Here is a 22810-nt window from a genome sequence, read left to right on the forward strand (position 1 = left end):
TGACTGAATAAATCTACAAGATTATTCATCAAGCGAGTGCAGGTCTTGTTCTTCACGTCTTCTCAGGTGGCCGTGACTCTTTTCCAGGCCCAGTCTGCAATGATTGTGATGTTGGTTTTCAGCAACCACTTACTTTTAACTTATAAATGACAGATCGCTGAAATCATCTCACCTGTCTCTACTTTATAGTGCTGTTAGTATGGACAGCATAAAGATGATGATATGTTGCCTTTAATAGCCACTGTTTCAGTATTTATTCATTAATTCTGAGTTACAGGGTCACAGCTCTGTTTTATGCCTACCCCTGTATCCAAATTACTTTTTTCAAGGCCTAGGCGTGTGGTCCCCAAGGAACTGTATATAACCTGCCAGCCCCTCTATACCACTGCCAAGAGATAGAGCAATAACTACAGTAATTCTTTTATTTTTTTATTGTTAGCCAAGGGGACATGAAGAAGAAAAGACACAGACATTCATTATAAACCCGCCAGGTAAAAAAAAATATATATAGAGCATGTAATTTATTTACTTCTATAAAAACTAGCTTAATTGGTGAGACTTATCAACACTAGTGCAAATGAAAACTCTCTTAGTTTCCCATAGCAACCAATCAGATTCCGCCTTTCATTTTCTAGAGCGCCTCTGGAAAATGAAAGGTGAAATCTAATTGGTTGCCAAGTTTTTCTTTTCAGCAGTTTTGATAAATCTCCCCTATTGTGTTTTCCCCATCTTACAACTTTCCTGAACCAAATATTTCTATTTGCCTATATTCACATGACTATTTGTGGTCCGCATCTGATCTGCATTTTTTGCAGATCGGACGTGGACTTATTCACTTCTATCGTTCTGCAAAAAATGTGAAAAGTACACTGATGTCATCAGTGTGCTGTCCAAATCCGTCTGTCCATCCCGCAAATTATAGAATATGTTGTATTTTTGTGCGTTTTGTGGACTAGAACAGGCATGTCTTTTATAGGTCCCACGGGAAGTGCGGGGTGCACATTTTTTTATGTGAATTTGAAGATTTGAGAATAAATAGGCTTACACAGGCTAAGTGATAAAATTATTTAAGTGTGATTAACAAGGTAAAACGCAAATCACATACAGAATAGTAAAGGTAAGTAATAATCATGGCCTGCAATGCAATGGGGGAGCTCCTGTTGCTGTGCTACTCGCGTATTTGCGAACTGTAAAAAGGATAAACCTGTGTGAATGTAGTCTTTTTGTGCAATGCTACATTCTTACCTTTCCTAGCCTGTCTTTCTTGAAGTTAAAGATGACTGACAACTGTCCCTCATTTCTTTAAGTCTAAATTCCATCCCACTCTGCCACATACTATATTTTCACAGTGGGAAGGTAGTAAATGCACAGCGCTGCACTATTTTAGAGCACAGATGGTTCAAACGCAGGAGTCTTACACGTGGCATCACTTTTGAGGTTGGGAAGAGGGGTTGTGTGGAACACAAGTTATGGATGTGCAGAAGTTTCAATGGTCAGTTGGACGCAATTTTAGACATCTTTTTTCATATTAGATCTTACTTTTTTTTTCAATCAAAATGATGTTTATAGGAAGCAATTGGATACGGCTCTGATGGAGGCATGCATTTGAAACACAAAAATTTGCAATTTGAAGTGGGTGCTGTATTTTTGTCTTTTTTTCATTTGTTTACAATCAGGATCACAAGCAAGGTATAGACTAGTGGCCTCCAACACATGACTCTCTAATCCCATACACTACAACCTTCTACAAGCAGAAAATGCTTGAAGTTTTGGTTTTACTATAGCTGAACAAGCATAGTTTAGAAACCACCGATCCAGAAATGTAAAGGGTTTTTCTGGAAATCACATTGATGACCTATCCTAAAGATAAGCCATCAATATAAAATCAGTTCCACTCCTGGGATGATCAACAGAATGAAGAGTGACCCAGCACAGCAATGTCCATATGATTGTAGCAGACACGTGTCAATGAAGTAGTTGTGGCCACTACCTATTCATTCTGCTAATTAGTGGGCATCCCTGTGGTTAGAACCTCCCTGATAATACAAGGTAGGCCATTAACATGTAATATTCTGGAAAAATACATTTTTTAACCCATGTTCCAACTTCTGAAATGACCTTTTTACACTAGTATATTTTATACCGGTGCTCCATGGATACTAGCTAGGAGACTATGGAGATAATGGTGCTTATGAATGGTTTATCCACTGTCTGAAATCAGCTTCTTGAATGTATGCTTTAAATTTCCCACGTGGTTTGCTTTCATGAAGAATTATATTAATTTTGTTAGTCTCTAAATTCTATTGCTGTTATCTGTCACTTGACAGAAACTAAAGAGGACATTCATATCACCTTGGAACTCCCAGAGAGACTAGTACCCGGCTCTGAACGTGCACACCTCTTGGTTCAGGGTGAGTAATCTTGACTGATAAATATCTTACCTGGGAAATGTCACTTTATACTGGAATATAATACTACACTGTATTTTAGTTTTATGTGTAAATTTATATATAACCTGTTTTCCAGGTGATATCATGGCCAATATTAATGTTAACTTGAACAATTTACTCCATATGCCTGATGCCTGTGGAGAACAGAGCGCAGCCAAGTTTCTCAGATCTTTATACACACTGGAATATCTCGAGAGCATACATGAACTGACTCCTGAAAAAAAAGCCAGCATTATAGAAAGTTTAGAGAAAGGTAAATAAAATTTCTGATCTAGTAGGGTATTTTTATCATGCAAATTTCCTCCTCTAACTTCCAATATTCCTTAACTTTTCATATGGATGTCATTGAAGCTGTTTCTCCACCTCTTTGATGATCTCAAGGTCATCCACATATACCGTAAAATGATGACTATTTATTATAGGGGGTTGTCCCATGAAAAATTTTCTAAATTTTTCAAATCAGCACCTGGATCTGAATACTTTTCCAAATTGCTGCCACCAGCTGCAGTAAAAAGGGCACACCCCCTGAGAAAGTGCACACCCCTGAGCTGCCAGGTTGAAATGAATCTATCAGAGCAATTGTAGCAATGAATGGGCAGATCTATGAATTCATGTGAGATATAGGGCTGGTTCTAAACGTATTAGAAAGAAACTGTTATATACTATATTATATCTAATTTTCATTTTTTACATTAGTCATGGGATAACCCCTTTAATGATTAACTAACATCCTCTTTCTTGCATATGTGGAATAACAACCATAATGTAAAAAGTCACTAAATTATATGATGGTGTTGGTAAGTATATAATATTTTATGTGAAGTCATGAGGCTCATCACAAAACACTTGTAATTTGCAAAGTACAACAACTTTGCCATTTTGTGACTATCCTCAGATTTCAAAATCATCACACACCAAGATCTACAATAGTAAAAGTTCCTAGAAACCGCATTGTAGGAGCATTCTACTATATCTCATTATTTATCTACATAAGGAAGTCCAAGCAAAATAATTCTGGCTGCATTCTGCCAACACTAGGGGGAGCCAAATATGTACAAATTTATAAAGCTAGTATAGAACATTGACTGTGTTCACATGTGCATTGGAGGCTTCTTTTGGATCCTCTCTTTAATTGTGCAGTATGTTGTGCTATTTTATCTGGTTAAATGCCGGGCTTCCTGGCAGAAACCTGGTAGACCTCATTATAGTCAAAAGGGTCCTTCATTTGCTGTTCGTGTCCTTTCAACTCTTCCAGTATTTTTATTGTTCTAGTCCTATAGCAGAGTAGAACTATAAAATATTAATAAGCAATATTAGTATTAGTTGGAGCTACATACATGTCCATGCAGTGAGCTACCCTTGGTGGAAGGCTGTGTCATGATGTTGTGCGAGACAATATTATAATAGATATTAGTAGTTATGTTTTACTATATCATGTCTTCAGAATAAAGCATGTGTTTACTACTATAACTTGCATTACTCTGCCATCCCTTCAGCTTACCAGAAACAACTGACATTTAGAACAGAAAGTGGCTCCTATGGGTTCTTTCGCGATGACGATAAAGCAAATATATGGTATGTGTAAAATAAATGTGAGATCCATTTTCTAGTAAATAACTGCAGCTATATGGCAACAATCACTTTTCTGGTACCGTATTTTCTTTGTCGATAATGGGCATATTGTAGATTGAGAAGAAAATTACATAGAAAGATATGAGATATAATATTCAGAAGGTTGCATGTGTCATATAACAATAGTCACCTCTAACGTATGCACCTCCAGCAAATGCAGTTCTACAATTCTCATCCTTCCTTGACCATTGGAGAGCACTGCTAGTATTCTCATGTTATAATGTTATGGCATATCACTTGCATATGACATAACATTACAATCGGAGGGGTCAAACTGCAGAAAATGAACTTCAATGAGGCACTATTGCAAGTTCCTTAACATTGGGTAAACAGGAAAGCCACTATATGGAAAATGAGGATCTTTGTTTGTGATTCTTCACTTCCACTGATTAGAAACTGATGGTATATCCTCTTGATATGCCATTACATTTACTGGAAGGAAACTCCTTATTCGCTACTGAAAAATAAGTGGTAGGAAAGCTTCATATAAATTAAAGGGGATTGCCCAGTGGGGAATAATTTTTAGGAAAGGCTTTAGAGAGAGTTCCCACCCCACTAGCCCCTGCCTTCTGTACCTGTCTCGACAAACAGGACAGGTCAAAAGATGCCTGCTAAGTCAATCACTGGAGATGAAACACTAGACACAGCCTATGGGCAGATATAATATGGCTTGTGGTTCAAAGACACTAAAATGAGGCCAAGTTATATTACCAGTCCTGCCCATCTGTTTCTGGGAAAAAGCTGATCCTATCTTCCTGTTCTGGACAACTATGTGAACCCACAAATGTAAGGGATCTACTAAGTTTAGGAAAAGAACAGGGGGTAAACAAAGAAGTCTTCATTCCTGGTATAGTGGTTCTAACTGAGCTAGGAGAGGTCCCCATTTTTTCATTTATAACTGTGATGTTTCTGTATATTTTGCAGTTGGATGTATTAAATAATTAATGTGTTATAACGTTATAACCTTTTGTAGGCTCACGTCATTAGTGGTCAAAGCTTTCAACAAAGCTCAGAAGTGGATTTACATTGATGAGAAGCAAATCCAGGAATCTGTGAAATGGATACAGAGTCTACAACAACCTGACGGCTGCTTCGAAGAGAAGGGCCAATACTTTAACAATAAATTAAAGGTAAATAGAGTTCTATCAGATGAATTTCTGCGAGTAATAGTAATCCAAGTTACTAGAAATACTGTAGGGAGAAAGCAAAGTGTGATGACCCTCACAGAAAGCCAGACACTACTTAGGGACTCTAGTTTTAGTCATCAATTAAACATCATCCAACTAAACATAGTAGTATGGCCCCTTGCACCTGGACACCCATCTTTTGCCATCTAGGTAACTCTATGATTTACAGGGTAGGCCTTCCTCTACCAATGCAGAACTTCCAATGGTTGTTCTCTGTCTAGAGCCCCATAGCAAGCATGTGGCACAGGTCTAAGCTGTGGCTAAGTGGCTGCTCTGATTGACAAACTGCACTAGTAAGAGTTAACTGAATTTTAACAGGACAATAGACCTTAAACAATTTAATGCAGTAGTCTCATGAACTCAAGGCTTGGGTCTCATTTGAACGGGCCAGTGTGTATTGGCCCTGAGCATTGTAATTGCATTTTACTTGGCGTGTGCTTTGTGTAAATAAATATCATTGGTGACATTGCTGACTCTTAAGGGTGTATTAGACACCCCAATCATACAGACGATTGCCCTGGCAAATCTGTAAGTGCTATTGCCACGTGAAAGCGACAAGGAGTGATAACAGTCAGGAAACAGTACGCAACACAAACTTACACACTGGGTCCACCAACTGCCGAAGAAAGTAAAAATCATCTGTATAGTACACTGTTTCATCACTCAATACAGAGTTCCAAACTGCCTTTGGAAGTGACAACCAGCTCACGAATTGTGCTTTGGAAGCTTCATGTAATGGGTTTCAATGGTTGAGCAGCTGCACAGAAGTTTAAGATTACCATGTGCAATGTTACACGTTGGCGAGAGTGGTGTAAAATTCAGTGGAGCAGTGGAAACATTTTTTCTGGATTTTTGAATCACATTTTAAAATCTGGCAGTCTGATGGAGAACTCGGTGTTGGTGAGTTTGATGTGGAGGTACTCAATGCACAGAGCTTTGACGTTCACCCAATTGAACACCTTTGGGATAAATTTGAACACCAATTGCAAGCCAGAACTTCTCGGGCAACATCAGGGTGCCCAACTGCACATTAACGCCCATGGTTTTAGAACAGAATATTCAACAAATTAATATATGTATCATGGTGTCCACATACGTTTGACCATGGTGTACACAGCTTGTTTCCAGGTCAAGAGAAAGAGAAAGGAACCCAGGGCTCTCCTGTGACAATGCTTGTTAGCACATACTTTAGCCTTACCATACCCATGCCTGTGGAAACACTGCAGTGCTCCAAATATACAGGAGATCAAACATGAATTGTTTATCAAGCAATCAGGTGCAACATTTCAACCTCTATAAGCTCTTTGTCCGTCTCTATATGAGTAGAGAGCTGTTAATAAAGAGCAGCTTTTGCCGTGGTAAACCTGGCTGGACTATATCAGCTGCAGGTTTCAGCAGCCAAATCAGGGTAATCAGCTTATTTCCAGACTAGCTTCAATTTAATAAGACCAACAAGTTTGAAACTTGTTTTCTCATTTTAGGCAGATAATGATGCGGGTCGTACTGCATTCGTCCTAATTTCTCTCTTTGAACAACAGAAGACATGCAATGTAAGTTATTTGATATATGTCATGTTCATGTTGTTAATTAGTGAATTTGATAAAAAATTGCATTTATCTGCATGTAATAAACAAAATTAAATACAATGCAGAATAAGATACTAGCTGATTTGAAAGCAGTAATTTATAATTCAAAATTTCTGGGCCCCAATGCAAAATTCGGAACAGGGCCACACCTACTTTGAGCCATTTGTAATACCCTTGTCTTCTTATGTGATGGAGGCGCGGTTGGCTTCCTTCAGACATCGGGACCAGAAGCAACTGCTACTAGTGTTGAGTGAATCGAAGTTGATGAAGTGGACTTCGATTTGAATTTCTGGAAAAATTTGATTCGCCACAAGGTGGAATTTGCTTTGTGGTAATGAATTGATTTTTCCTGAAATGGAGGTAAAAATTTAAAAAATAATACTTACCTCATCCATTTGAGCTATCTGGCTTGAAGATCCCGAATGAAATCTCATGCACGGTGACGTATGACATCACGACACCAGCCGACAAGATGACGTCATCACGCACCACACAAGATTTTGTGCTGGATCTTCAAGCATGATAGCCACGGCGGCCTCTTCATGCTCAAATGGATGAGGTAAGTACAACAGAATTATTTTTTTTGGATCAACCCCTGAAAAGCCTTAATAATAATCTCAGATGCTGTGATCAGCAATGAACGCGGCATCTGGAGGGTTCAATGACGGGGATCAGCGCAATCACCATTTCCTGTCATTGTACCCACTATTTACAAAGAAATGCTCTTTGTGACTAAGTAATTCATCATGAAGCAAATTTTTTTGTAAAATTTGGTGATGCAGTCAAATAACATTTTTGAGCACTTCACTCATCTCTAACTACTACCTCTGCTGTCCCTACATTTATGATCCTATTAAAAGGTCTGCCAATATACGGTGTAGAACAGTGAGTTTATTATGTCACTTTTTCTCAAAACAGCTTGAAAGAGCATAAGAGTAAGGTAGTTTCATGGATCTCAATCTCCAAACTTTTTGAGTCACCTGCTTGTCATAATAAAATCAGAGGAAAACCACAGCCCAACCTGGAAGTGTCTATTCTTTATCTGTTTTGTGAATGATCACAGGAGTTTCTCATGGGGAAACATCGAAGTTGTGATCTTATTTTGACATGCGGGTGATGATTTATTGTCATAAAGACCTAACGTGATGCTCAGTGATACATTAGAAGTATATATGTAATGTTATTTGGAATGTAGTGATAAAAAGGATAATGGACCCATTTATATTGTGACTTGTAGTATCGTAGGCACTGGGTTAATGAAGTTACAAAGAAAGGTGCAACATAGGGTAATAACGTTTTGAGGAAAAAAGGGGGTGGGGGCTCCAAAATAGAGGCTCACCTTTTTGAGTTGTGCTAGGATAGGCACAATTCTATTGTAGACTTGTCAAAGTTGAAGTCCAGTATGCCATGAAGTGCTGCCACAGGTCCAATGCCTCTGGAGGAGATGCCCAGTCCCCTCCAGAGGATAGGTATAGAGGAGAAGAAAGGTACTGCTTTGGCGCACAATGATCCAAGACGGCTGGAGGATATTTTCAAAGCTTCTCTGCAAACAACAAACACAGGTAAAGCAGTCTCCAGTCCAGTGGAGATGCCTTTACCTGTGTTTCTTGTTTGCAGAGAAGCTCTGAAAATATCCTCCAGGTCGCAATCCCTTATCGTCTTGCAATTTAATTCAGAAGAAAAAAATAGAAAAGAGAAACAAAGGATTTAGGGTAGGATGAAAAAAAGTCAGCGGTTTAATCCGCAATATAATGTACCCCCTCATATCTCTGGAATTGCCATTCTAGATCCAGTTAGTAATGATTAATCCAAATGGAATTTATCAACATTTTATTAAGAGATATAGCAAAAGTAAAGTCAACCCTGTGTTTCGAGGGTCAATCTACAATTCCCCTGAATGAGCAGCACAATAGGCATCAAGAAAATATGGAAAGTATGCAAAATGATACTGTCTTTTAGACACTTAACACACCTACCTCCACAATTTTGGAAATTGTCTAGAAAAAAAATGATGTGGCTGTGTCATAAAATGCAGCAAATTTATTTTTGGCTCAAAATATTGGTGTTTATGTACAGCATGTAAGAAGTGCAGTGAAGCATATAAATGCTAAATATATCTCATTAGTTACACAAAACTAATGCATTCTTGCACCTTTTCAGTTTAGTGAAGAATTTCTTCCACTTTATTCATATTACCTTTATATCAGTTGACTTAAAAAAAAGGTTATTTACATTATTTTACATTTCATTGTGCAATTTCCCTTTATAATAATGTAATATTCACCCAACTGCCCATGAAGAAAAGAGATGAAAAAATGTCTTCCCCTTCCCTTTCATCAAATTTCAATATGTTTGGTGTAGTCATATCTTCATAGAATATTACAGTGTACAAGAATAGACTGTATCATCTAGTGTTTGAAAGCGGAGTAGACATCGACTTAATTGTCATATTTTTTTTATTTTCTTATTTAGAATTGGTTTAAAGTAGAATTATACTTCTGGCTGAAATTAATGAAAAACTTGACAGTAATTAGAAGATTCCCTGAATTAGTGTAGTAGCCTTATATAGTATAGGAAAAAAAATGTTGTGCATCAAACTTAAAGGCTATGTACACCTTTTGGGGTATTTTATTAACTAATTGGAATTTACTCACTTTGGGCTAAAAATCTTTTTTTCAATTCTGTTTTGTTAGAATCCCTTCATCTGACAGCTCATGTGTAGTTTTCATTGCTGATCTCCTGACCTCCTAAAAACTCATTATAACTCAAGTCTTATTTAAGTCCTATTCTTATCAGTTTAATAAGTGCTTATGAGGTCAGGAGAACAGAAATCAGAGTTACATAAGAGCTGTCAGCTGACAAGAAAACAAAGTCACAGCTTGCTGGATTATTTTAACTCTTGTATCTCAGAAATAGCTGAACATTTTTAATAAAGACCAATTGAAAAAAAAACTTTTTTTATCCAAAATGAGTAAAATTGCAATCATAAAAAAATTCCTCCGAAGGAGCTTTTAAAAATTGTAAGGTACAAAAGTGTAATGGATGTCACATGAAAGTTGTAAATGTTCCTGTGCCTGCTGAAAAGCAAATGTCTTTATCTGCTTTTCTCAGGCCTTTTCAGGGCAGCAACTAAGCAAGTCCGGTGTAAAGAAAATAGTATAAAATAGTATACTATAAAATAGTATAGTATATAAAAAAATACCACTAACAAAAAAAAATCATCCCTTATAATAACTTAATTATATAGATATTATAGCGATCATGTCTAAGAAGTTGTTGTCTTGTTTATGTCGTGTTTAGGGAAGTATTGTGGAAAATGCCTTGAACTGTCTCAGGAAATCAGTGGACAGTGATGTACCAGTGCACACCCTGGCTCTTATGGCATATGCCTTCACCTTATCAGGAGACAGTGAACTGAGAGACCAGATGCTGAAAAAACTGGACGAGAAATCTGTAATAAAAGGTAACACATTTATAGCTACTATTGTAGTTAATAAATAACTGAGATAGCAGTATGAATATTAAGGTGTAACTGTCATTCTTTTTATTTTTGTAATGTGTAGGGGCAGTGATACTGACCATTTTTGTAATATACTTTCATTACTGAAATTGTATATTTCTATTAGAAAAATTGCTCCAAAGTGGCCAGGGGCGGACTGGGAACTTAAAGGTGTCCTGGAAAAGTGGCCCTGTTTTGTAGTCAGGTCCAAATTGATGGAAGCCAGGGCCAGCAATACCATATTGTGGCACATAATACCACCCCAACAGAGTCAAATACCACAGTCCATCACAAAACACTGCCAGCAGCACAAAATACATCCCCAAAAACTTCCACTGGCCGGCTGTGAGGAGGGCCCAGGAGGCCCACTGGGAAACTTCCCTGTAAGGTATATGGCCAATCCGTTCCTGAAAGTGGCCCATTTTGAGCCTTAGCAACATCCCCCTGTCCTCTGTTTACATAACTTTGGAGATTTGCTCAGCATTGACTTTGTTATGTACAGAAGAAAGGGGGTTGTTGTTAAGTCTCAAAATGGGTCACTTTAGAGATATTTTTCTAATAAAAATGTACGATTTCAGTAATTAAAGTATATTACAAAAATGGTCAGTATTACTGCCTATATACAAAACAAAAATAAAATAAGAATGACAGTTAGGCCTCTTTCACACGGACGTCGCGTGTGAGGGCTGGATAGGATGCGGGTGTGTCGCGGGAAAATGCAAGTGTGAGTGCAAAGTGTTTTAATGCGTTTTGCACGCGCGTGAGAAAAATCAGCATGTTTGGTACCCAGACCCGAACGCGGACTTCTTCACAGAAGGGAAAATAATAGTATTCTTAATACAGAATGCTAAGTAAATTAGGGATGGAAGGGTTAAATTTTTTTTTATTAAACTCACCTCATCCACTTGTTCGCGCAGCCCGGCTTGTCTTCTTTCTTCTTCTTTGAGGACCTAGGAGAAAAGGACCTTTGGTGACGTCACTGCGCTCATCGCATGGTCCATCAAAGTGTGATGGACCATGTGATGAGCGCAGTGATGTCAGCAAAGGTCCTTTTCTCCCAGGTCCTCAAAGAAGAAGAAAGAAGATAAGCCAGGCTGCGAGAATAAGTGGAGGAGGTGAGTTAAATTTAATTTAATTTTTTTAACCCCTTTATCCCTAATTTACTTGGCATTCTGTATTAAGAATGCTATTATTTTCCCTTATAACCATGTTATAAGGGAAAATAATAAAGATCGGGTCCCCATCCCAATCGTCACCTAGCTATCATGTGTGAAAATCGCACCACATCTGCACTTGCTTGCGGATGCAATGCGATTTTCACGCAGCTCCATTCACTTCTATGGGGCCTGCGTTGCTTGAAAAATGCACAATATAGAGCATGCTGCGATTTTCACGCAACGCATGAGTGATGCGTAAAAATCACTGCTCATGTGCACAGCCCCATTGGAGTGAATGGGTCCGGATTCAGTGCGGGTGCAATGCGTTCACCTCACACATTGCACCCGCGCAGAATTCTCGCCCGTGTAAAAGGGGCCTTACACTTTAAATACAGTGAATAACTAAAATCAACGCTCCCTTCAGTCCTTTGTAGCTAGTGAGCAGAGTCGTTTGGGACTTGGGCGCCACTGCCTGTAAGCCGGGCAATACAGAACTGCATCAAATAAATAACAGCACCCTAGTAATTAGTTATAATGCAGCCAATTATATAGGGTCTCATAGGATTCAGGCACCCAGGTCTAGCGCAATGAAGGTTATTGTTTGTCAAGGGCAGTGACAGGATTGATTTCTGCATACCTAGTACTTAACGGAAGTAACAATGTTAGTGTCAGCATCCCTGGTTATCTAGGGCAGAGAAAGGGCTAATGACAAGTAAGGAGTAAGATGGGTCAAGGTGATGTAAAACAAAAAAAGTAAAAAGTATATGTGAACTGTACGGGGTGAGGGAAAGAGAAAGTGACAGATGTGAATAAAAGGCTCAGAGGGAGGAAATTGTGGATAAATTTGAAGGTAAACTAAAGTGGAACATGATGAGACAATGTTGTAAAGTGGTGACCAAATTTGTTTCTGTAGCTCACTTGGCATCTCTTGTCCTGTCTAACTGCCATGATTAACTGCCTGGACAGTTTGACAAGATGGAGTTTGACTTCTGCCCGCCCCTGCACGAGTGCCTTCCTCTTGGACTATGTATAGATTTATAAGAAAGTATGAGTTTTGATCTAGTTATAATTTAGTTTATTTGCCTATTAATCAATTAAACTTGACATATGGGGGGAAATGTTATGTAGAGGTAAGGCTACTTTCACATTTGCATTTTTGCTGGATCCGTCATGGATCAGCGAAAACGCTTTTGTTAGCATAATACAACAGGCGGAATCCTTAATGAACAGATCCGGTTGTATTATCTCTAAAAAAGACTAAAACCATCAATGGGTCAATGGGCGCCGGTTCCGTTTTCTTTTGTGTCCGAGAAAATGGATCTGGCACCATTGACTTACATTGTGTTTCATGCCGACTGTGTCTTGCTCCATATCCCATGACACACTCAAAAACTTTTATTGCAGCGGTTTTGTGTGCCTCATGGGAACACAGTGTAATGGAACGGAATCCATTCTGGTGCACTACGTTCTGTTCGGGTCAGTTTTGTCACCATCGTCAATGAATGGGGACAATGCTGAAGCGTTTTCCTCCGCTATTGAGATTAATGACAGATCTCAATACCGGAAAGGAAAACGCAGATGTAAAAGTAGCCTAAACAATCAAAGTTGCAGGCCTAGATGGACCATAAAATTCACCAAGGATCACAGGCTTCACAAAAGTTGCAACAACAGATCAATTAGGAAAACAGACACATTAATATGTACCATGAAATAAAACTTGCAGTGATGATAATAGAAATTCCGCAGAGAGTTAATTAGCAGGAAGATATGCAATGACACATTGCAGATTCATATTGATGTATACTGAAGACATGAAAATAATGAAGGAACACATATGGTATTAAAGAAGTTGCCTTACCTCAGCAAATGGCATTTATCATGTAGACAAGGCACTTACTAATGTATTGTAATTGTCCATATTTTCTCCTTTGCTGGCATTATTCATTTTTTCATGACATTTTACACTGCTCATATCCAGCAGTGGTGGCCGTGCTAGCACACTATAGGAAAAAGCGCTGACCTATGCGTACTCCCATCCAACCGTCCTCCATAAAGGCCAATACCAATTCCAAAGGAGAATGTATGGCCTATAAGTCTCCTCACGACGACTAAAGCGCTCTCTCCCCAAGGAGAGATAGTACCCCCCAAATCCTGACAAAGGCCTTTCACCCAGTTAAGCCAGTACTCTCTGCTCTGCACTGATGGGCTCAATCACCCCAAAACAGCTGTCTGCAGATGAGGTGATGGCTTATTTAATATCATAAGTCATGTCTCAAGACTTATTTTTAGGGTTGAACATTGACTTATAGGATAGCTGCCTTACATCTGGTGGCATTAGAGGCAGAGCTTCTTAAGAACTCTTTTGCATCCCTTTTCTTCCTTGAATTTTTTATAAATGACCAACAGTTTCATCTGCAAAGCACCCCCACTATCTTACCTCCTCCTCCATGCTTCAGGATAGGAAGCACAAATTCAGAAATCATCTGCTCACCTTTCCTGTGTCTTACAAAAATGTGGCATTTGGAACCAAGAATTTCAAATTCTGACTCATCAGACCAAAGTACACAAGCTGTTCTCTTCTTTTTGTTCCTCAGTAGTGAGTTCTTTGGGGCAATTCGATCATAAAGATGCCGATTCTCCTCTGAACAATTCATTGAAGTGAAAGTAGAGAGTGGGTGGGCACAACAGACTGTTGTGGGCTGTGGTAATATGGCAGAGTGCATACAAGCACTGCTGCTCATTAGCCACATACCCCAACCTCTCTGTACTTTCACTCCATTACACACAGCTAATATCTTATGAGCTGCATGTAAGATTGTAATTCATGACAGCAAGAGTAGTAAGGAGTGCCGAGACAGCTCTTTAGCTAACTGCTTTGAAGTAACTTCAGCTGTGTTACTAGGACTATTAGGACGAATTTTGTGTGTGCAAATAGGGCAGCTGCCATTTTACTTCCCCTGATGTTCACCCCCTGATGTTGGGAACGTGTTTATAATAAAGTAATATTTAGGTAATTTCAGTAATTATATTTTGTTCATTTTAGGAGAACCTCTTTAAAGTAAAAATAGACAGTTTTTACTTAGTTAAGGAGTTCTTGCCATAATGCGGATTAGAAAAGTAGTAGATTAGGGTTAAACTTTGTATGGATGGTATACCAATGCTACCTCTGCATAACCCAACTAATGGTCTTAAACACATTATGAAGGCAAGAAATTATGTGTACAAAAGGCCTAAGACCTTTATTAAAACTAGCATATAAAGGAGGTCAGCACCAGTAGTACACAAAATAAAACTGTGTACCCAGCAGTCTGCAATTTTCATTATGCAAACATAAATATAAAACTACTTACGCTTCCTGAAGGATTTTTACTCATAGCATGTAAACTATTAGTAAGAACTGTACTGGGCTTCCAACAACATATCTTGTTATTTCAGTTTAAATATAGAAGAATTGCTGAGAGTGCTGGTCAATCTGCTTTCTTTCATCTGTAGTGGCTTATCTTGTGTTTCTTTCTATGATCTTCTAAGAACATGTTATTAATTATTTTCTTAACAGAAGGAACAAAGCACTGGAAACAAAACCCTGAAGATCCTGACGATATTGAGACGCTATCATATATTGTTCTAGCCTTGCTTTCCGACAAGACAATAACCATCAAAGATCTGGGAGAAAGTGTAGTTATCATCAAAGGGCTAACGACCCGACAAAATCCTTATGGAGGCTTCCAATCTTCTCAGGTTGCATCTCGTTCTTAAAAAAACTCACAATCATTTAGTCTAAGATCAGCATCACACAAGTGTGATACTGCTACATCATAGCTTCCACAGGACATCCACAACACCTGGATAATCTCCCAGAGTAGGACTAAGTTCACACACATAACAAATCTCCCTGTGTTGGCTTTTCCCCACAAGAAAATTCATACTGTAGGCTGCAGATTTAAAAATGCTCATTCATGGGAATTTGTTCCACTACATGTGGATGAATTGTACTGGGGTTGTACTATAAATTTACAGCAATTCCTTCACGTGTGAACACTAATAGTTCATGGAGAGTAACACAGAAAATATTGGGTCACATGAAAATTGCATTTACATACAACCGTCATACAAGTGTATAAAAATGTGCAACAGCTGATATCAAAGATAGGTTTTTGCATTTGGTTTTGGATCTCTTAAATTCCTCAATGTTCTTGTCACTGCAGCTTCAGTTAGGCAATTTTCTTTCCAGTATAGACAGTCAGGGTTGCATCACAAATTATGCCAGGTGAGGTGATCGCCTCAGGCAGCAACAGGTAGGGGCAAGAGGGGGGCAGCGAAAAGGCCATGGGCAATGAGCGCTTTTATTGTGGCAAAGGAGTTAGATTAAGAAATTGGCATTGGGGGGGTGCCGTTTCAGTTTTTGGCTCAGGCAGCAGAAAGGCTAGGTGCACCCCTGTAGACAGTGTAAGTTATGTTTCTCAGTTGCCAGTGTAACTTATGTGAATTCAACCTCATCTTTCCTTTAGGACACAACTGTGGCCCTTGAAGCTCTGGCCAAATATGCCAAAGCCACGTACCACGAGAAGAGGGATTCAACAGTGACAATTAGTTCTGAGTCCGGTTTCCAGAAAATAGTTCACGTGGAAAAAAGCAACAGTCTTCTTGTACAAACAGTTGACCTTCCAAAAATCCCTGAAAAATATACAGTTAGCCATAAAGGCGATGGCTTTGTCTTACTACAGGTATGTGTATGTGGCCTGAGGTTGAAAATATTCTATATTTATCATCACCTAAATGTTTATAGATCTCACACCAATGTCATGACCTCCATTTATAATGAAACTACCTTACCATAACCTTACTTACTCGTTTGAAGAAGGAGGAGTGCTAGTTTATGTCTAGTTTCGATCCTTTTCACAGTATTTTCCTTCCTTCTCTTCCTTGTTGCTCTATGGCAGGGCTGGCCAACCTGCGGCTCTCCAGCTGTTGTAAAACTACAATTCCCACCATGCCTGGCTGTAGGCTGATAGTTGTAGGCTGTCTGGGAATGCTGGGAGTTGTAGTTTTGCAACAGCTGGAGAGCCGCAGGTTGGCCAGCCCTGCCCTATGGCATACGTTATTATCAACTACACTCTGTGTTAATAATAAAACCTTTTTTAACTAACACACTATAGTTTAATATTGTCACAGCCAGACAGCTGAGAAGCGCTGGCAGGAGCTTTTCAGATCCTCCTCCTTGAATTTCTTTGTTTTGGTTTAGTTTCTCATCTCGTTAGTCTATCTCAGCTGTCATGCAGTTGGACTGATTGCTGCCCTTTAAGTTCCTCCCCATAATGCAGTAGTGTGCGGCTGATACAACTTCCCGGAGTGTGTGTGCATGCTGTTCCCAGTTCCCAGTTCCCAGTCGTCAGTCGTCTGCAAGATAAGTGCTGTTTATGTATTTATGATTTTCTCTTTTCTGGATCCAGGTGACCCTGACTCCCTCCGTGTCAGTGTAGGGAGCCGGTGGTCGTGTCCCCTCACTATTGTAGGGTCTTCAGGTAATAGATAGCCGAGGAACGTGGATATGCGCCCATCCACCTTTGGGGTGTTCGCATAGGCTGAGCAGTGAGGGAGAGTGGCAGGTCTATTGCAGGGGTCTCCCTTTGTTCCTTAGTTGTGGATCCAGAGAGTCATTGTTTATATGGTATTGTCTTGTTTCCTGTACACCATCCGTGACATTATCAGCCGCCTAAACCGTCTCAAGCATGGATCCGGTTTCACTTTTGGCTGAACGCTTCCAGGGTCTTTCTTTGGAGGTAGCTGATCTCCGTAAGACTTTTTCTCAGTTTCAAGTGACCGGTTCAGCTTGCGTTCATGGAGTTTGTGCTGAGCCTAAGATCTCGCTCCCGGATACGTTCTCCGGGGGTAGTGAGAATTTTGTGCGTTTTAGAGAGGCTTGCAAACTTCATTTTCGCCTTCTTCCCCATTCTTCTGGTGATGAAGAACAGAGGGTGGGGATCATTATATCGCTGCTCAGGGGTAACGCTCAGTCCTGGGCCTTTTCGCTGCCGGAGGGGGCACGGCCCCTCCGTTCAGTGGATGAATTCTTTTTAGCCCTGGGTCAGATATATGATGATCCGGATCGTATTGCTCTGGCTGAGTCTAGACTACGTCTGTTATGCCAGGGTAAACAATCCGCAGAGATATACTGCTCAGAATTTCGGAGATGGGCAGCAGATACGGGTTGGAATGATGCTGCACTCCGAAGTCAATTTTGCTATGGTCTTTCAGAGGGATTGAAAGATGCATTTGCCTTTCATGAGAGACCTACCTCCTTGGATTCTGCTATGTCTCAGGCTGTTCGTATTGACAGGCGTCTTAGAGAGAGAGGAGAGATCTCTCCTTCCGGTCATACTCAGTCCCGGGACAGTGCAGCGGTCTCATTCTGTGCACAGGGGTCTCAGTCGCTGTCAGCCCCTTCTGAGCAGGAGTCCATGCAGCTGGGGTTGATTGCCTCTGACAATAGAAGATTCAGCCCGCAGGGGAGGGTTTGTTTTTGTTGTGGAGGTATAAATCATCTGGCAAATGTTTGTCCCTCTAGGAGATTCAGGCAGTTTTCTGGGAGTAATAAAGAGACAAAAAGGAAAAAATCTTTTAAAAATGTTCCATCTGTTACTATTGGCAGGGTTGAGGCGGAAATTGAAGGTTTTCCGTTTGCTTGTAGTTCCCGTTTTGTCCTGCCTGCTAGGGTGGCGCTAGAGAGCAAGAGCATTTTTTGTGAGATTTTTGTGGATAGTGGAGCAGCTGTCAACCTCATTGATAATCAATTTGCAATAACTCATGGTTTCCAGGTATGCACTTTGGGAAAGGATATTCCTGTTTTTGCTATTGATTCAGCTCCACTTTCTCAGAAATCATTAAAGGGCAAAGTTCACAATATCCGTTTAATTGTGAGTGATGCTCATGTTGAGGATGTGTCATGTTTCGTCCTTAGCGGTTTGCCTACTCCTCTAGTGTTGGGGCTACCCTGGCTCACTAAACATAACCCCACCATTGATTGGCAAGCGAGGCAAATAAATGGTTGGAGTGACTTTTGCAGAGAGAATTGCCTCATAACATCTGTTTCTGAGGTTTCTACTAAGACTGTACCACCTTTCCTCTCTGAATTTTTGGATGTCTTCTCTGAAAGTGGAGTTCAGGGTTTACCTCCGCACAGGGAGTATGATTGCCCTATTAATCTCATCCCAGGTGCCAAGCTGCCTAAATCTCGTTTATACAATCTCTCCCAACCTGAGAGGGTCGCTATGCGTGCTTATATCTCTGAGAGTCTGAGAAAAGGACACATACGACCCTCGAAGTCACCTGTTGCCGCTGGTTTTTTCTTTGTTAAGAAAAAAGATGGTTCTTTAAGACCTTGTCTGGATTTCAGGGAGCTGAACAGTATCACTATTCGTGATCCTTATCCGCTTCCTCTGATCCCGGACCTGTTTAACCACCTCCCGACCGCCTAACGCACGGATGCGTCCGGAAGGTGGTTGATTCATTCCTCCTGGACGCATCCGTGCGTCATCTCGCGAGACGCGAGATTTCGGGCATTGCCGGCCCGCGCATGCGCATCGCGGGCCGGCAAAAGTTAAAGAACAATTTCGTCACCAGCCTGCCAGCAACGATCATTGGCTGGCAGGCTGGCGATTTTCAAAAAATCCAATCACAAGCCATATAACAGATCATATTAGTAAATATGATCTGTTATATGGCTTGTCTGCTCCTGTGCTGGTCCTTTTCGTCGGTTGGATCCAGCACAGGAGCAGACTGAACTGTGAGTACACCAAACACTACACCTTAGCCCCAGATCACCCCCCTGCACCCCAATTAACCCTTTGATCACCCCTTTGATCGCCCCTGTCAATCACTAGTGAAAGGAAAAAAAGTGATCAGTGTAAACTGTCACTTTTTTTTTTCCACTAGTATTGGCTGTTAGGTTTTAGGGATAGTTTAGGCCCCTTGGTTAGGTAGTTAGCGTCAGTTAGCGCCCAGCCCACTGCACCGCAGTCACTTTTATTCGCTGATTAGCGTATCGCTAATCAGCATTTGTACTTTTATAGTATCTGTAAGTGATCAAAACTGATCACTGTCAGATCTATAATTGTATTAGTGTCACCTTAGCTCGCCCTCCACCCAAAACGCAGTGTTTGCCCGATCAGGCCTGATCGGTCGCCCACACGTGCGTTCACCCACGCCCGCCCCGCCGCAGTGACAAAAAATTTTTTGTTTTTTGATCACTGCACATTCACTGTACACGCACTGCGGCGATAAAAAAATCAGTTTTGATATTTTTTATCAACCGCAGCAGCCTCCGGTACTTCGCTAGCCTCCCCTTTGTAAGACAGGCTTGCTTTTTTTCTTAGGTAGTCTCAGGGAATACCCCTAAATTTAGTAGTCCAAAATGTCAAACAGGGGGTATTCTTCTGAAGAGGCCTACAGGATTCTGACCCAGTCGGATGAGGAGTGGGAACCCTCATCTGACGAATCTAGCGGGTCAGAATATGAACCTGTGGAAAGCAGTGGCTCTCTGACCCAAAGTTCGGACGAGGAGGCTGAGGTCCCTGATAGCACCAGGCGTACCCGGCCCCGTGTCGCTAGACCACAGGTTACGCAGGATCCGCTTCAAGAGCAGCAGAGTGGGGCTGTCGCTGCCGGATCACGTGGTGAGGCATACACCAGCAGCGCAGCCCTTCCTGGACCTAGTACCAGCACTGCCGTACAACATGGTGAAGTAGCGAGCACCAGAAGGGCAGTTGAAGCTGGTACGGTGGCACGTGCAGTAGTTACCCCGTCGCAGCCACCGCACAGACAGGCCCGTAGAGCCCCTAGAGTCCCTGAGGTGCTGGCAAACCCTGATTGGCAGTCACCAACTTCAGCCGCACCTGTAGTTCCCCCTTTCACCGCCCAGTCTGGAGTTCGGGTTGAGACGGCTCAAATCGGTTCGGCCCTGGGATTTTTTGAGCTGTTCTTGACTGCGGAGCTCTTGGACTTAGTCGTGGCAGAGACAAACCGGTATGCCACACAATTTATAACCGCAAACCCGGGAAGCTTTTATGCCCAGCCTTTCCGGTGGAAACCAGTCCAAGTTTCCGAAATTAAAATTTTTCTGGGCCTTCTCCTCAACATGGGTCTAACTAAAAAGCATGAATTGCGGTCATATTGGTCCACGAACCCAATTCATCACATGCCCATGTTCTCTGCTGCTATGTCCAGGACACGATTTGAGACCATCCTCCGTTTTCTGCATTTTAGCGACAACACCACCTCCCGTCCCAGAGGCCACCCAGCTTTTGACCGGCTCCACAAAATTCGGCCCCTCATAGACCATTTCAACCAGAAATTTGCAGATTTGTATACCCCCGAGCAAAACATCTGCATAGACGAGTCCCTAATACATTTTACCGGGCGCCTTGGCTTCAAACAATACATCCCAAGCAAGCGTGCCCGGTATGGGGTCAAATTGTATAAGCTCTGTGAAAGGGCCACAGGCTATACCCACAAATTTCGTGTCTATGAGGGAAAAGATCAGACCCTGGAGCCGGTCGGTTGCCCTGACTACCTGGGGAGCAGTGGGAAGACAGTCTGGGACTTGGTGTCACCCTTATTCGGCAAGGGGTACCATCTTTATGTGGACAATTTCTACACAAGTGTGGCCCTCTTTAGGCATTTGTTTCTAGAACGGATTTGCGCCTGTGGCACCGTGCGACCTAGTCGCCGGGGCTTCCCCCAACGGCTTGTTACCACCCGTCTTGCAAGGGGGGAGAGGGCTGCCTTGTGTAATGAAGAACTGCTCGCGGTGAAATGGAGAGACAAGCGTGACGTTTACATGCTCTCCTCCATTCACGCAGACACGACAATCCAAATTGAGCGAGCAACCCGTGTCATTGAAAAGCCCCTCTCAGTCCACGACTATAATTTGCTCATGGGAGGGGTGGACTTCAATGACCAGATGTTGTCTCCGTATTTAGTTTCCCGCAGAACCAGACGCTGGTATAAGAAGGTGTCTGTATATTTGATTCAATTGGCGCTGTATAATAGTTTTGTTCTCTACAGTAAGGCTGGGAGAACACGATCCTTCCTCAAATTCCAGGAAGAGATCATCGAGAACCTCCTGTATCCAGAAGGTTCCGTGGCCCCATCCACCAGTGTAGTTAGCCGTCTACACGAGCGACATTTCCCCAATGTCGTTGCTGGTACCTCAATCCAACCGTCACCCCGAAAAAGATGTCGTGTCTGTAGCAGGAGTGGAATAAGGCGTGACACCCGCTATTTCTGTCCTGACTGCCCTGACCACCCTGCCCTATGCTTAGGAGAGTGTTTCCGGAAGTACCACACACAGGTACACCTAGCATAGGGATCACATCTCACCAGGACAGGCACACAGGGCTATTAGGGCCCATTCACTCACAGCTGCTGCAAACGTCTCCTTTCACATGGGACAAAGTGCATAACGTACTTCGCCACATCTTTGGGCGATTTGCGCTTTGCACATTGACCCATGGGGAAGGAGAGGTTTGTTCTATAAAGGTAAAAAAAAAAACAAAAAAAAAAAAAACACCAGTAAGCAAAAAGGTTAATGTTCAGTTCAAAAAGTTAAAGTTTCTATGTTCTCTTCCAAAGTTAATAAAATTATTGTGTTGCGGCCTGGTTTTTTCTCTTTTTTTTTTTTTTTTTTTACCTTCCAGGTGGACCAACCGATCGACTAGCTGCAGCACTGATGTGCATTCGGACAGAAGCATTGCGCTGCTGTCAGATTACACGCAAGTCGGTGTATGCGGCGCTGCAAGACGAGATTTCTCCTCTGCAGTAAAAGATACGTTTGCCGAGGCATATGAGCTGAGGAGGTGGCGGTGTTCATATACTTTGGCAAACACTTTGTATATATAAAAAAAAAAATCCCGGCAATGATTTATTCATCCACATCGATTGATGTGAATGGAGAAATCGGGTTTGCCAGGGCATACGAGCTAAGTGGGCATGGATGTTGGGCGGAGCTCCTATGTCCTGGCAGACGCCTTTCCCCTCCTTTTTCTTTTTTTGGCAGAGATTTTTTCATCCACATTGATCGATGCGAATGAAGAAATCTGTGCCGTTCATTTTTTTCTTTCAGCCCAGCGGCTGAACGGAAAAAAAAAATCTCATTACCTGTATGCTCAATATAAGGAGAATAGCAGAAACTCCTAATGCTGGGCATACATGTAATGATTGCGGAGACCCTCAAATGCCAGGGCAGTACAAACACCCCACAAATAACACCATTTTGGAAAGAAGACACCCCAAGGTATTCGCT

General features: G+C 41.4%; 1 protein-coding gene across 1 annotated transcript in view; it reads left to right on the forward strand.

Annotated features, from left to right (window-relative positions):
- LOC121004849 (murinoglobulin-2-like) overlaps positions 1-22810 on the forward strand; it is a 136706-nt gene that overhangs the window by 91128 nt on the left and 22768 nt on the right. Inside the window, exons 22-30 of the mRNA XM_040437240.1 lie at positions 440-491; positions 2328-2411; positions 2527-2703; positions 3947-4025; positions 5056-5212; positions 6751-6819; positions 10156-10318; positions 15068-15249; positions 16020-16235. Coding sequence (XP_040293174.1) covers positions 440-491; positions 2328-2411; positions 2527-2703; positions 3947-4025; positions 5056-5212; positions 6751-6819; positions 10156-10318; positions 15068-15249; positions 16020-16235 — 1179 coding nt within the window. The remainder of the gene's footprint in view (positions 1-439; positions 492-2327; positions 2412-2526; positions 2704-3946; positions 4026-5055; positions 5213-6750; positions 6820-10155; positions 10319-15067; positions 15250-16019; positions 16236-22810) is intronic.

Source organism: Bufo bufo, chromosome 6 (assembly GCF_905171765.1).
Source record: "Bufo bufo chromosome 6, aBufBuf1.1, whole genome shotgun sequence".
Lineage (NCBI taxonomy): Eukaryota > Metazoa > Chordata > Amphibia > Anura > Bufonidae > Bufo > Bufo bufo.